The sequence below is a fragment of the Dipteris shenzhenensis genome, chromosome 6 (assembly GCF_047967505.1).
Source record: "Dipteris shenzhenensis isolate YYH24624 ecotype China chromosome 6, Dip_SZ_1.0, whole genome shotgun sequence".
In the NCBI taxonomy this organism is placed as follows: domain Eukaryota; kingdom Viridiplantae; phylum Streptophyta; class Polypodiopsida; order Gleicheniales; family Dipteridaceae; genus Dipteris; species Dipteris shenzhenensis.
The window spans coordinates 48,690,184-48,705,925 of record NC_141601.1 but is presented as its reverse complement, the minus strand read 5'-3'; the positions used below and the strand labels follow the sequence as shown (position 1 = coordinate 48,705,925).

Sequence of the window (15,742 nt, the reverse complement as noted above, 5' to 3'; positions counted from 1 at the left end):
TCATTATACCATGTAGAGCACAAGGGGTCATACTTTTGATTGGGGGATGAAAGGTTGGTCTTCTCAACCTCTATGCTCTCAACAATAGAGGGAATCGTGTCCATTTCTAGAAAGCACGCAACTGTAGACTCGTGGATTATTGGAGGTAACTTCATAGGAGGCGAGCGAGCACCACTAGCAGACTTGATGATACAGATTCTACTATACGCGGATGACATAGTCCTCTTGTCATCTTCGGCAGAGGGACCACGGAGACATCTAGATGTCCTAGAGGTGTTTTGCACAGAGAGAGACCTGATGGTTAACCTTGGGAAGACTATGTTCATGATCTTCAACACCTCTTACATAGTGCTTCACCGACATAGTTTTTACATACCAGAGTCAACCAGTGGAGATTGTGCAGTCCTACACATACTTGGGTGCAGTTTTCACAGGGCCAATTTTCACGATGACCCACACAGCCAGAGCGCGACTCACACGAGGGCATGGTGCCTTGGCCCGACTAGAGCGATAGTGCTTGCAGATGCACTTCCAGGATCCACGGACGAAGTGTTGGCTTTTCGACACTCTAGTGAGGCTGACTGCCATGTATGCGGCACCTTTTTGGGGGTGTGATATTTCAGCAGTAGAATGGAGGAAAATTGAGCAGCTGTAGGTGATTATGGACTCTAGGATGATTCGGAGTAAGCCCTCGGTCCCCTATCAAATAGTACAGGCAGAGTTTGCCATGACCCCTCTCCAGGTTGATGCCTTTTTTTAGACAGTGACTTTCCTCCACAAAGTTTGGGACCTACCTCACGAGAGACTTCCGAGGCAGGTAGCCGACATGAGAGATATTTGGATCGGTGGAGAGAGCCGACACAACCTTGCTAGGCGAGGGACATAGAGACTGTACACGGCGCGACAGGCAACCAAAGCACACACAATCGAGGTTCGACCTATTTCAGCTCTCCTTAGGGGAGATCGACCGAGGCGAGGCGTCACCCTTGACATAGCCCATCAGATCCAGAGATCAAGGAGACCACGCCCTCCACCACCACAGGAGACATCCCGACAGATGCAGATACGTGAGCTCTTTGCATCTCCTCAAAGAGCCACCATGGAGCTAGAATACGTTTTGCTACTTTTTTGCTATTTTATACTAGTATAGCATTTTAGTACTCAGCAAGGGCCTTAGTGAGCCCTTTGCCCCGGCCCACAGTGGTTTGTATGAGTTACTTGTTTCCATGCTTTGTCCCATAGGCCCGCGAGACCTCCTGCGGACGTTAATATATCTTTCTTTCTTTCTTTCTCTTGAGCAGCTTGCGATGCCTTCCTTTTCTAGTTCAGCACGGCAGAGATGCTCGGATGCATGATGCCTTTCACAAATTACCTCATTCGCTCATATTCTCGTAGTCAAATAGGGGACTATATATGCTACATGGATGACAGATTTTATGTTCACGATTGCGGATTAGACAAAGATGGCTCAATATGCATTGCACCAGGAGTTTCCATCTTGGATCACTTTTAGATGGTTATGATTATTTTTAACCCTCATTTTAGATGCCGCTCTGCCAGTGTCAAGATTCCAAATGCCTTGTGTGCAGAGGAGGGCCTCACAAAGAATGTTTTACAGATCTGGGTGTCTCATTTGTAGGTCAGCGTGCCATCTCTTTCACATGTGACAACAACAACTCTTCTGTTGTTAGTAATTTTTATCATACCATTGCTAGCACTAGGAGACATGAGATTCTCAGACAAGAGATAGGGCAGTTAGCAGCCCTACAGAGGGAAGAGAAAAAAAGGCCTACAAATACTTGGATTCATGAGCGCCTTGCTACTACAGCAAGGGCTCATCAACAGGTTTTGCTAGATAAAAGAGCAGAGTATGCCTTTCATGCATGGGAGTCCTTTTGGATTGAGATGGGAGGAAGTGTATTAACACTTTTTGTCTACTCTTGGTCTCAGACATGGTAGACGTACGTTTCTCAGCTTATTGGCTTTGGCTGGGTTTCGTAGATAGATACTAATGCCGTCATGCTGATAGCTATAGATTTTTATGCATTCCTTCTTTGAACAGATCCTAACACAAAGAGGAAACCGACATTGCAATCTTGGAGCTGCTGCTGCTCCCCGCTCCTCCTGCTCCCCTCCTCTCCCTGCTCGACTGCTACTCTCCTCTCCCCGCTCCTCCTGCTGCTCCTCCTGCTCCCCTCCTCGCTGCCCCCTCCCTTCCCTCATGCTGCTCCTCCTCCCTGCTGCTGCTCCTCTCCCCGCTCCTCCTGCTGCTTCTCTCCCCGCTCCCTGCTGCTCCTCCTGCTCCCTCCTCGCTGCCCCCTCCCTTCCCTCCTCGCTGCCCCCTCCTACCTGCCCTCTCCCCCGCACTGCCCCCTTCCCCCGCGCTGCCCTCTCCCCTGCACGCTGCCCCTCCCTCCTACCTGCTGCAGCCTCCCCCCCCTGCGCTGCAGCCTGCTCCCCTCCCTGCGCCTGCTGCTGCTCCCCCTGCGCTGCAGCCTGCTGCTCCCCCCCCGCTGCAGCCTGCTGCTCCACCCCCCGCTGCAGCCTATCCCCTCCTCTCCCCCCCTGCTCTTCCTTGCTTCTCCTCCCATCTCCTCTCCTCCTCTCTCCTTCCCCTCTCCTCTACTCCTCTTCTCCCCCTGTCCTCCACTCCTCCTCTCCTCTATCCTCCCCTCCTCTCCCCTCCTCCTTGCTGCCGCTGTCTCCCTTTGGTTTCTTCTTCTCTCTCCCTTCTTCTTCACCCACTCCTTCATCTGGAGTACCCCTATTCTCTTATAGGGGTCTCCTGGGTTTCAGGAAAGCGGACGGAGTTTTTATTTTTTGTGTTTGAATCGGCCAACACACCTCGATTGACGAATGGGTTCCCATTCAGTCAATCCGTCTCCACTCACACCGGCCGCGAGAACTGTCACTTTTTCAAAAGACGAGCTACAGTGGTTGCAAAAGGATTTGAAGCATAAGTGTTCCACGACTCTCTTCGCACGCATTCATGGCTCACACCCCTCCAGGTCACAAGCTAGAGATTGGATGCTGACGGCGCTTCCTCAGGACCTCGCCCCCCACCTCAAGGATGTTTGTTTGTTGGGACGGGGTTTCTTTCAAGTGTGCCTAGATTCCCCGGACGTCACGAGAGACCTGCTACAGGCCGGGTTTCTACTTCTAGGCTACAGGAGGATCTTTTTGTTTCCTTTTCAGCTCGGATTTGACCCAGTTGAAGAGGACAAGCAGGGAGTTTCTGCTTTCATAAGGTTCCCTGGTCTTCCCTCAGTTTATCACCGGCTTCTTTCAGTTATTGGCGAGAGGTTTAGTGTGGTGGCAAAGATCCCCCCTCTCCCTGGCGAGCCCTCTTCAGCTGCTGAGGTGGTCACGATGGACGGGGTACCCAGGGTTAGGGTCATTGTCCAGGACCCCAATATTTCAGATGACCACATCATGCTACAGTGACCCGATGGGTCTTTCTTCCGCCAGAGATTTGAGGTTGTAGGTCGGCAGGACCAATGCAAGATTTGCAGATCCTCGGGGCACTTCGCCAGAGATTGCCCAAAGAAGAAAAAGAGGCCCACAAAGCAACCAGCTCGTACTAGCTTACGACAGAGAGCTGGAGCAGGACCTACCGCTCCACAGACACGGCCTCAGACATGGGCTCTCCCCTCTCCTAGGGCTACTCGAGTCCCTTCGGCACCCCGCACCACCTCTGGCCCACGGTGGGTTCCGATCGCGGCTAGGCCCTCTACTTTAGTTCACTCCTCCACCTCTTCGGAGGCTACTCCCTTGGAGCCTCCGGAGGAGACTACTATTCAGGAGCCTTGTTCGACTCCACCCTTGGTTCAATCTGTATCTTCCTCAGCAGCGCAGGTTGTTGGCACCTCGTCCGCACCACTTTTTGATCAGGATCCAGTACAGGTGCCTCCCTCTTTGGACAGAGGGAAGGGGGTTTTACATTCTCTTCTTGCTTCCATAGGAATCCTTCGTACCCCCTCCCCGGGACTAGCTCAGCGTAACTCTTTTTCCGCTTTGGAGGACCTCTCTAGCTTCCCAGATGATGATTTTGTACCCTCTACTTTTGGAGAGCTAGTTATCGGCATCCCTCTTGAGAGATCCTTCTCTCTCTCACCTGTAGACTTTCCTCCCCTTAGACCTCGTGTGTATGGCAGGAGGTCTGCTCCGGTAGAGGTTTCTTTTTCCGCGACCAGGTCGGGTAAGGTATTCTAACCCACTTCCTCCCGCTGATGAGGATAGCCAGTTGGAATATACAGGGATTGGGCGGCATCCCTCATCGCCGTCGCAGACAGCTGATCCTATCCAGGTGTTTCAGGTGGTTCCCTAGACATTCTTTTTCTTCAGGAATACAAACTGGATATCAGAGATTGCTCCAAGTCAGGTAAGCTGCTCTCAGGCCGGACTTTTTGGCTTTCTGCCTAGGGAACCAGAGGAGGTACATGCATTTCAGCTTCAGACTCTATTCTCCCTCTGGTCATTGGACACAGTACCATAACCCCCTCCAGGGCCCAGTGGGTTTTACTTTTGATGGACGGACGTAAGGTTGGTTTCCTCAACCTTTATGCTCCGAACAATAGAGGGGACCGTGTTTTGTTTTGAAAAGAGTTGCTCTCGTGGGCTAACATTGCAGATTCGTGGATTATTGGAGGTGACTTCAACATGGTTGAGGCACCTTCTGATAAGAAAGGGGGCAAAGAAGGTGGTATCCACTCCCTTGAGAGAGCAGCCTTGGATGCCTTCTTGTTCAAGTTCAGTGGCAGAGATGTTTGGTCAGATGATGCATTTCTTGTTCAGTCTCAGTCACTTTTGTTTTCATGGTCGAACCATAGGGTGCAGATGCCTATCCATGCTCGGATTGACAGATTCTATGTGGGTGACTGGGCTCTTGATAGAGGGGGGACAGTTTGCATTGCACCCGGTGTTTCCACTTCAGACCATTTTCCGGTAATTTTGTCAATTTCGGAGCCTCATCTGAGAGGACGGTCTCACAGTATCAGGATCCCAGACGCCTTATACACGGATGAGACTCTCACAGAGGCAGTGTTGGAGATCTGGGTTTCTCATATGCACGGGGGGTGGCCGGTCCTTCACATGTGGCCACAACACTTGCCACTATCAGTGACTTCTATCACTCTGTTGCTAGTGCTCGGCGAGGTGAGGTACTCAGGCGAGGGATCGGTATCTGCCGGAAAATGGCAGCACTACAGAGGGAGCAGCAGAAAAGACCATCAATTGCTTGGATACAGGAGCGCCTTGCTGCGGCAAGAGCTCACTTGCAGACCTTGCTTGATCAGAGAGCAGAGTATGCCTTCCATGCACGGGAGTCCTTTTGGATATAGATGGGAGGGAGAGTCAATAAACACTTCTTCTCTACACTTGGTCCCAGACATAGTAGAGAGAGTGTCAGGCAGCTTATTGACTCTGACGGCATTTGGCAGTCCCATCCAGGAACCGTCATGCATTTAGCGACAGCTTTCTATACCTCCCTACTTTCCGCAGATCCAAACTCACAGGCCAGAGAGGTGGCTAGAGATGAAGTTTGGCAGAGTTTACCTGTGTTGGTCACCCCAGAGATGTTATGCTCACTTGATGCACACTTTACCAACACAGAATTCAAGACTGCTCTCTTTGCCCTTCATAAGGGCAAATGCCCTGGTTCCGATGGTCTTACTCCTTTTTTTATAGCCTTTTGGGATATGATAGGTGATCATATTACTTCAGCCCTGCAGGGCATTTGGGACTCGAGTGAGATGCCTGATTCACTGACCAAGGGACTCATTCACCTTATCCCGAAAGGTGGCAACTGGAATTTTGTATCCCATTGGAGACCCATCACTCTTTTGGGCACTCTTTACAAAATCCTTGCCAAGGCGATCAGCATCCGATTACAGCCCCTTCTTCCAGACCTCATCCATGATACTCAGATAGGCTTTGTGCATGGCAGGAGCATTTTTGATAATATCTTTTCCTTTTGGAAAGCCACAGAGTGGGCTATGCAGAGTGGGCAAAGGCTAGCAGTTTTACTCTTGGACTTCGAGAAAGCCTATGACAGAGTAGATTGGGGTTTTCTTGAGGGCACTCTTCTACGGTTTGGATTTTCAGATGCTTGGATCAGAGGGGTGGCCTCCCTTTACAGATCAGCCCACAGCCAGGTTTTGATTGGAGGGGTAAGGGGTGACAAGTTTCAGATTTCCAGATCAGTTCGTCAGGGATGCCCTTTAGCCCCCTTCCTCTTTCTTTTTGTGGGAGAAGCTATGAGTATCTTCCTTAGATCTCAGGCTGAGCTTTTTGGGCTGAGATTGCCCTTGAGACAGGAGCAGGAGCTTTTTGACTATGAGTTGGCTGATGACACTGCTATTTTTATTGAGGCCTCCTTGCAGTCACTTGATTCTTTCCGGACAGCCCTCTAACGGTTTTTCTTTAATACTTAATAGAAGTCTCTTTTCGCACAAAAAAAAAAAAAGATCCTAACACACCTGCTAGAGATGATGCCAGACGTAGAGGTTGGCACGGTATTCCATCATTGGAGAAACCAAACATGAGACTCCCCACCTTTCACCAATCTGAAATTCAGGACCACTCCTTGACCTCCACAACTTTTTTAGTGTTTTTTGGGACATAATCGGGGACCATGTTACCTCAGTCTTGCAAGGCATTTGCGACTCTAGTACTATGCCTGATTTACTTATAGAGGGTCTCATTCATCTTATCCCAAAGGGAGGTTGCCGAAATTGGATTTCCCAATGGAGGATAATCACTCTTTTGGGCACCTTTTGTAAGATTTTGGCCATATCTATCAGGTCTGCATTTACAGCCCATCCTTCCAAATCTCATCCATGATACGCAAACATGCTTTGTGCATGGCTGAAGCATTTTTTATAATATCTTCTCATTTTGGGAGGCTTTGCATTAGGCTATGCAGAGTGGCCAAAGGCTCACCATTGTACTCCTTGATTTTGAGAAAGCTTATGACAGAGCAAATTGGGGGTTTTGGGAAGGTACCCTTCTACGCTTGGATTTCACATGCCTAGATTAGAGAGGTTTTTTCTTTGTACTGACCAGCCCACAACTAAGTGCTTATCAAAGGGGACAGAGGAGAGAGATTTCAGATTTCTAGATCACTCTGGCACGAGTGCCCTCCTGCCCCGTTCGTGTACTCATTTGTGGCTAAAGCAATGAGCATCTTCTTTTGATCTCAAGCAGACATGATTCAGTTGAGACTTCCCCTAAGATAGGATGAAGAGATTTTAGAGAGTGAGCTGCTTATGACAATGGATGCCACTCCACAAAATCTCACTTTTTCCAAGGCATCCTTGGATTTATTTTGTTCTGTAAAAGGTGCACATATTAATTGGAATGAATCCAATGGCTTCTGCATTAGGCGACGAGGACACTCTAGATTGGGGGGCTACTTGTATTCATAGGTGTGTCTCTATTAGATACTTGGGTTGCCACGTCATAATGGGTATCTCTCCTTCATAGCAATTTGCTCTTGTGTTGGAGAGTATCAGGAGAAAACTCCTCTTTTAGAGTCCAACCGAACTTGACCTTGCTTGTGGTCAACCAGGTACTACTGGCCACAACATGGTTTTTTGGCTCTTGTTGGTGCCGTTCTAGGGATTTGCATTATTGAGCTCAAAATTCCTATAAGAAGATTTCCAGGGAGTGGGCTAGATGCTTCGATAGACCTTGATCTTCCCCATGCCGGAAGGAGGCCTCAATATCATTGATCCAGTGTAAGGTGGTGGTCAAGGGACTTTTGCATTACAAGACCTTGCAGTGTAAGATGGTGGTCAAGGGACTTTTGTCAGGATAGAAACCTTCAAAAAACTTTTCTATTTGATGCATAAGTCTTGCTCTCATTTCACAGGTGGGGATTGGATGCATAGCACTAGGTGGAGTTTTACTTCCGTCCATCTCAGGGTTCCTTCCCTCTTATGGCTTGCTATCCTGAAAGCTTGGAGTAGCTCCAAGAATACTCTTTAAAGAGTTCCCACTTCCTCTCAAGAAGAGATTGATAGGCAGCCTGTCATGTAGAATGACAATATACTTGATGATCAGGCAAACCACTTCGTACTTCTCACTCTATGCAATGGTCTAGATTTCCTGCTTCCTCTGTGGGCTCTTGCAAGGATTTCAAAAACATTCAAGATGATCCTAAACTCCAATTAGTAAAATACCTCATATACATCAAGTGGGATTGTAGACAGGCGAGGATCATCTAGAAGGGAACTAGACTATTGAGCACTTTTGTTCATTCTCCCTTCTTCATGACTTTGAGCTCGATTGCTTGGTTCTCTCTTTTGGTGCCTCAGGTATTTTATGAGAGGTGTCACTCTTCTTGTGCTCTTTTGGTTCAATGGCATCTACATGCTTTATGGATGATGTTCTTGACTCTCCTTACATATCTCCACACGCCTCGGTGGACACTTTGTGAGGGATTCTGGCAAGCATCTTAGCATGGAATATTTGGAGATCCAAATGCACAAAGTCTTTGGACGGCTCCCAGATCCACCATGCACACATATTGGCAAGTATTTGGATGGATATTATAAACACCTTGACAGCCATATGGGTGAGCATGCATGGGTCTTCCCACATGTTTTTCTTAGGCATCGGCTCCCCATTTTTCTTGGAGTCCTCTGTAGGGTAGAGATGGAACTTTCAACCTGAATTTTTTCTACTCTCTTGGATGATCATGACAGCCCTCTTGGGGTGTTTCGCTTCTCATGATTTGCATGATGTATTTCTTTCATGAGATTTTCTCTTGGAGATGCTTAATAGCAGTCCTTCCTTTGGGAGGAAAAAAGAAGGTGATACCAATGTAAAAGCCTTAATGATACCAATGTAAAAAAAGGTGATACAAACCTTAAAGCCTTAATGATTGCTACCTACTGCTAGTTAGGGAACCTTGACTGATGGTTAGAACCACGAGATCCAAAAAGAATGTCGACGTTTCATGTATTTATCTTATCCTCCTCAGTGTAACATTTCTCATAAACATTTTAAAACCCACATTTTTTAATATTTTCCATATTGGTAGCCTGAAATTCTATGAACATAAGAATAATAAGCTATAATTTCCTGAACTAAGCACAATTATAATCAACAAATTCAGCGCAATTTATACCAAAGAGCTTTTGAATTTGTGCTTTTTGTTGAGAAAACAGTGTCGGGAGGATACGATTTGCAGTGAAAAAGAACTTGCCTTTTTCCCTCGAGTGAGCGTTAAACGTATGTGAGCACCATCAAGCATACCATTGATGATCAATGTGGAAAAAATTGCTCGTTTCACCTACATAGAAGGGAAATAATAGTTAAAGATAAAGACCAGTAAATATAAATGGCATATGCTTGCATGTTTGATTGCCAATCTTATGTGGAATCCACATCTTTATTTCCTAGCATCGTGATCTATAGAACCTTCTACTTGGCTGCTCCCCGCTCCTCCTGCTCCCCGCCTCACTGCTGCTCTCCTCGCTCCCTGCTGCTCTCCTCGCTCCCTGCTGCTCCTCCTGCTCCCCTCCTCGCTGCCCCCTCCCTTCCCTCCTGCTGCTCCTCCTCCCTGCTGCTGCTCCTCTCCCCGCTCCCTGCTGCCTCTCTCCCCGCTCCCTGCTGCTCCTCCTGCTCCCTCCTCGCTGCCCCCTCCCTTCCCTCCTCGCTGGCCCCTCCTACCTGCGCTCTCCCCCGTACTGCTCCCTTCCCCCGCGCTGCAGCCTCCCTCCCCTGCGCTGCAGCCTCCTCCCCCCCTGTGACTACTGCTGCTCCCCCTGCGCTGCAGCCTGCTGCTCCCCCCCCGCACCTGCTGCTGCTCCCCCCGCGCTGCAGCCTGCTGCTCCCCCCCCGTACCTGCTGCTGCTTTCCCCCCGCTGCAGCCTGCTGCTGCTTCTCCTCCCATCTCCTTCCCCTCTCCTCTACTTCTCTTCTCCCCCTTTCCTCCACTCCTCCTTTCCCCTATCCTCCCCTCCTCTCCCCTCCCCCCCGCTGTCTCTTCTCTCTTCCTTCTTCTTCACCCTCTCCTTCATCTGGATTACCCCTATTCTCTTATAGGGGTCTCCTGGGTTTCAAGAAAGCGGACGGAGTTTTTATTTTTTGTGTTTGAATCGGCCAACACACCTCGATTGACGAATGGGTTCCCATTCAGTCAATCCATCTCTGCTCACACCGGCCACGAGAACTGTCACTTTTTCAAAAGACGAGCTACAATGGTTGCAAAAGGATTTCGAATATGAGTGTTCCACGACTCTCTTCACACGCATTCATGGCTCACACCCCTCCAGGTCACAAGCTAGAGATTGGATGTTGTCGGTGCTTCCTCAGGACCTCGCCCCCTACCTCAAGGATGTTCGTTTGTTGGGACGGGGTTTCTTTCAAGTGTGCCTAGATTCCCCGGACATCCCGAGAGACCTGCTACAGGCCGGGTTTCTACTTCTAGGCTACAGGAGGATCTTTTTGTTTCCTTTTCAACTGGGATTTGACCCAGTTGCAGAGGACAAGCAGGGAGTTTCTGTTTTCATCAGGTTCCCTGGTCTTCCCTCAGTTTATCACCGGCTTCTTTCAGTTATTGGCGAGAGGTTTGGTGTGGTGACAGAGATCCCCCCTCTCCCTGGTGAGCCCTCTTCGGCTGCTGAGGCGGTCAGGATGGACGGGGTATCCAGGGTTAGGGTCATTGTCCAAGACCCCAATATTTCAGATGACCACATCATGCTACAGCGACCCGATGGGTCTTTCTTCCGCCAGAGATTTGAGGTTGCAAGTCGGCAGGACCAGTGTAGGATTTGCAGATCCTCGGGGCACTTTGCCAAAGATTGCCCAAAGAAGAAAAAGAGGCCCACAAAGCAACCAGCTCGTACTAGCTTACGATAGAGAGCTGGAGCAGGACCTACCGCTCCACAGACACGGGCTCCTCCCTCTCCTAGGGCTACTCGAGTCCCTTCGGCACCCCGCGCCACCTCTGGCCCACGGTGGGCTCCGGTCGCGGCTAGGCCCTCTACTCTAGTTCACTCCTCCACCTCTTCGGAGGCTACCCTCTTGGAGCCTTAGGAGGAGACTACTGTTCAGGAGCCTTGTTCGACTCCACCCTTGGATCAGGCTGTACCTTCCTCAGCAGCGCAGGTTATTGGCACCTCGTCTTCACCACTTTTTGATCAAGATCCAGTACAGGTGCTTCCCTCTTTGGACAAAGGGAAGGGGGTTTTACATTCTCTTCGTGCTTCGGTAGGAATCCTTCGTACCCCCTCCCCAGGACTGGCTCAGCGTAACTCTTTTTCCGCTTTGGAGGACCTCTCTAGCCTCCCAGATGATGATTTTGTACCCTCTACTTTTGGAGAGACAATTATCGGCATCCCTATTGAGAGATCCTTTTCTCTCTCACCTGTGGACTTCCCTCCCCTCGGACCTCGTGTGTATGGCAGGAAGTTTGCTCCGGTAGAGGCTTCTCTTTCCGCCACCAGGTCGGGTAAGGTATTCCAACCCACTTCCTCCTGCCCATGAGGATAGCCAATTGGAATATACAGGGATTGGGTGGCATCCCTCATCGCCGTCGCAGACAGCTGATCAGGAATCAGCTCCATCCAGGTGTTTCAGGTGGTTCCCTAGACATTCTTTTTCTTCAGGAACACACAGTTGAGCTGCCAATTACTTCCACCACTTGGATGGGGGCTTTTTCGAGGACATCAGTTCCTTTACAGGTGATCGCTCTCCCAGGTCTCGGGGAAGACGCACTGGTCTTTGATGTTGGGGATGGAGGTTTACTTTCTACATCCAAGGATGGCATTCTTCTTGAGGTTGCCTTTCAGCCTGCCAGGATTGCTGGTTTTGTGGACCATGGAGCGGGCTTGCAGTGGTACTTAGACCCCAACCCTCTGCTCTTGGCCTTGGGATCCTGGAGGTTGTGGTTATATGGAGGTGCACCTATCAGGTGCTTGCAGTGGGACCCAGAAGAGTGAGAATGGATAGATCATGGGCATCGACAGAGGGGGATTCCCTTCTTTCGTTTCACAGTTGGTAATGCCAGGAGGTTTCAGCTGAACAATAGGGGTTGGATTCCCTCCAGAGCCCCCCATTGGGAAAGCTTCTTCATCACTGCAGATTTGCGTAGAAATTTTGGAGGAGGCTCTGGAAATCCCTCTGAAATAGAAAGATCACTCTTTTCTTTTGGCTTTCTATTCATGGAGGGATTGCAGTGAACCTGTGGAGATCACGATTTGGGGCTGATTCCACTTATCCTTGATGTCATTGTGCAGAGGAGTCAGTGCGACATTGGCTTTCGGACTGCCGTCAGGCGAGGACTATTTGGAAAGGGGTTGCTCAGATACTCAGCATCTTTCACACTTCCCCTTTCTTCATGACTTGGGGCTCGGTCGCATGGTTCTCTCTTACCGGGCCCTAGGTGTTTTATGAGGGTGAGCCTTCTTCTTGGGCACTCTCGGTCCGCCGGCAGGTGATAGAGCCCTGCTCTCTGCAGGATGTACCACTTACTCCCTTCAAAGCTTCTCATGTTTCAGTGGACACCTCTTGGGAGATTTTGGCTAGCATTTCCTCTTGGCACATTTGGAGAGCCAGATGTACTGAGGCCTTGGATGGCACCTAGATACACCCATTACAGGTGTTCCGGGTATTTGGACTAACACGGTTCACACTTTGATAGCCATATGGGCTAGCATGCAGGGCCCTTCACGGGCAGCCTCTTCTAGAACGACTATATTTCTTCGATTTTGGAGGGAATCTCCCTTTTTCTCGGAGGTTTCTACCGGATTGAGATGGCACTATCAGCCTCAATCCTTTCTTTTTGTCTCTTGAGCTTTTCGTGTATTGCATGATGTATCCCATTTGGAGCTTGCTCTAACGGTTTTTCTTTAATACTTAATAGAAGTCTCTTTTTGCAAAAAAAAAAAAGAACCTTCTACTTTGAAGATTATGACATTCAAGACCTTCAAAAGCTATGCAAGTTATTATGGTATGCCTCCACAACATGTTGTGGAAAGCCTACATTAAAACGTATATGAGCTTTCAAGCAATGTATTTCATGTAGAAGTAACATGGTGAGATGAAGAGTGAGAAGTGAAGGTGTAAGAGAGATGGTCACAAGACAAAGGCCATGGCTAAATCTAATTGATGTCGATAGCAAGTACAATGCCTCATTATATAGATAGTCTTTCCCATACACATACATCAATGATGATGTCAATGAGGAGAATCCCACTAACATCATAGATGATGTCGCACACAAATCAAATCAAGTCCCCAAAGGTCAAGTGATCCGTCAAGCTCAAACAGGAAAAACCACAACCCGTTTCACATTCACACTCAAACTAGAGAATGCTCATACTACTTAGCTTTAAAATACCCCGTCAAAACCCCCCTCGGAGCTGTAAAAGGTAATTGATCTCCAACTCCACCACAATATTGTAAAGAGGTGGTCTCATATGTGCACTTTCCGTGGCACAGCTATCTCCTCAATCAACTTGCGACCAATAGCTAAGACCATTAGTAATGTCACCCCTCCTGATTCCTAACTAGGAGACAAAGTATATCTCAAGATCCTTTTATAGACCCAAGTCTCGCACACACAAATACAATCATTTTAGGAGGGCTACCCAGGGTAGAGAACCCTTCTTAAATCTCACAGACACAAAATGCAAAGCAAAGAGAACCCACTCACACAAAGAAAATTAATATGCAAAAAAGTAATTCTCCCAAATTGGAAGCTGGTCGCTGCACAACTGTTGCACACATATGTGCACATTCCTGCTCTTCAATGATGGTGGTGGTGAAGCCCTTGGCAAGAATGGCCTAGAATATGATGTCAATGTAGCCTATGAGAATAGCTATATAGGATATTCAACCTATGACTCTCAAAATTGTGGGTTTGGAGTCTTCAATGTCCAATTCAAAAAGTCAAATTGGTTAAGTGACCATAATTTGTGGGCTATACCAACTTCAATTTGCTGCTAGAGGCTTTAATTATGGCCGATTTTGCCCAATTTGGTAAAAACCCAAATTTATGTGTACGAAAAGGATGACCTTGACTTAGGTCAGAGAAAGAAAGAAAGTTTATTAAACTCTTTGGAAGACCAATGGGTCTATGAGACTATGAAAAACCTGGTACAAACGAGCTGTGGTGGTGGAGCTACTAAACAAGCATCCACACCCATGCAAAATGCAAAAAATGCAGAATGGCAGTACTAAGTCCTAAGTACAACATAGTTATGTCGGTGGTCGACTATATATCAATCTCATCATCATCATCATCATCATCATCAGGACATCAAGGTGGATGAGGCAATGGAGGCATGAAATGGTCGATAGAGTGCTATCGACCACTCACGGCAAGTGCAGCCTTGGCATGTCTCTTGGTCATAGCTCTACGTCTAACCAGGGCTACCGTGACCCCTGTCGATCGGGCTCCGACTCTAAATAGGGAGGGGATGTCCCCAAGTGTGATCTGTGTGTCAACCCTCTGTATGAGCTGTCGGGTCAGTGGCTACGGGTCACGGTCGTGTCGAGGCCTCGTCTCGTGGGGGTCCATGTGATCTGGCTGAAAAAACTCCGTGATAGAGCTCTGAGAGCGATCAACCAAGGAAAAAGCCTGCTCCTATCTTCGTGCTTGAAGTATCCTCTCGTGGTGTCTGAGTACCTCATGAATAAAACCTGCCAAACATCGTTGGTCTGTGTACGAGAGGAATCGGGCCAAAATCCCATAGCTATCTCTGAAGAGGCAGTAGAAATGCCCTCGGATCTCATAGTAAACAAGACACCTGAAGATGAAGTGCTCCTCTGTCTCAACCTCCTGCATGTCACATAATGTGCATATGCGCCTCTCCCTAGGTAGTCGCTCTACTCTACCGCTCTCGATACGAAGTCTATGTGAAGAGACTCAGAACTTCCCAATAGAGATCCTCAGCGACTGGGGTAAGTAGATCTGTGTGTATCCTGGTGGGTCTATGAAACTCTCATCTGTGATATGTAAGCAGTGACCTCTGTAGAAGCTAAGCTTCACTAGGAGTTCACTCAGTTCCAACTAGGTCCGAAATGTGTGTAGCTGTAAGAGATCCTCACGAATAACCTGGTTGACCTCGTGTGATAGGAGGGGAGAAAACGGAGCATCCATGTTGTATTGGAAGGGAGGTAGTCTATCCATGTGGAGCCCCAGTCGCTCAAACCATCTCTATGTGCGTGTATATCCGCACCTTTTGGAGTCCCGGGTTGATTCCTACAAATCTCATAAAAAGGCTTTGCGACTACTACCCATGCAGTCTATTTGTTCACCTAAGACTCATGGGGGGCTGAATATTCTCAATCTTCAGGTTCACATGTTGGCAAGAAAGAGCACTATGATTGCTGATTTTTTTCAGCAAAAACAGCCATGGGCTATTATGTTAGCAGCCATGTGTGGAAACATGACATCCCATGCATATGGGCATTGGATTACAGATCACTGGGAAGCAGTCATGACCACATTTCAGGGGAAAATTCCTGGTTGTCCTGTTTCTACTGCTTTTAGTCATGATTGGAAGAGAATTCTCTCTTATGCTAAATGGACAGGTGCTTCTTCTCATCATGGTAATTCGCTTCGCTTGGAAAGCATCCATTGGAGCAAGGTGTTTGAATTGCCTCTCGCTTTACAGGCACCTATTAAAGCATATAATCTTATGAAATTGGGCATAAGATTTGTTGGAGATGTTGTGGATCAACAAGGTTATATGCTTTCATTTCCACAAGCTTGCAGGACCTTCTCCTT

The 15,742-nt window shown here is 48.3% G+C and overlaps 1 protein-coding gene across 3 annotated transcripts in view; it reads right to left on the bottom strand.

Moving 5' to 3' along the window:
• LOC147901272 (branched-chain-amino-acid aminotransferase-like protein 2) overlaps positions 1-15,742 on the bottom strand; it is a 216,258-nt gene that overhangs the window by 38,483 nt on the left and 162,033 nt on the right. For all 3 annotated transcript variants that reach the window (XM_087375482.1, XM_087375483.1, XM_087375485.1), the window contains exon 12: positions 9,209-9,295. In XM_087375482.1, coding sequence (XP_087231608.1) covers positions 9,209-9,295 — 87 coding nt within the window. The remainder of the gene's footprint in view (positions 1-9,208; positions 9,296-15,742) is intronic.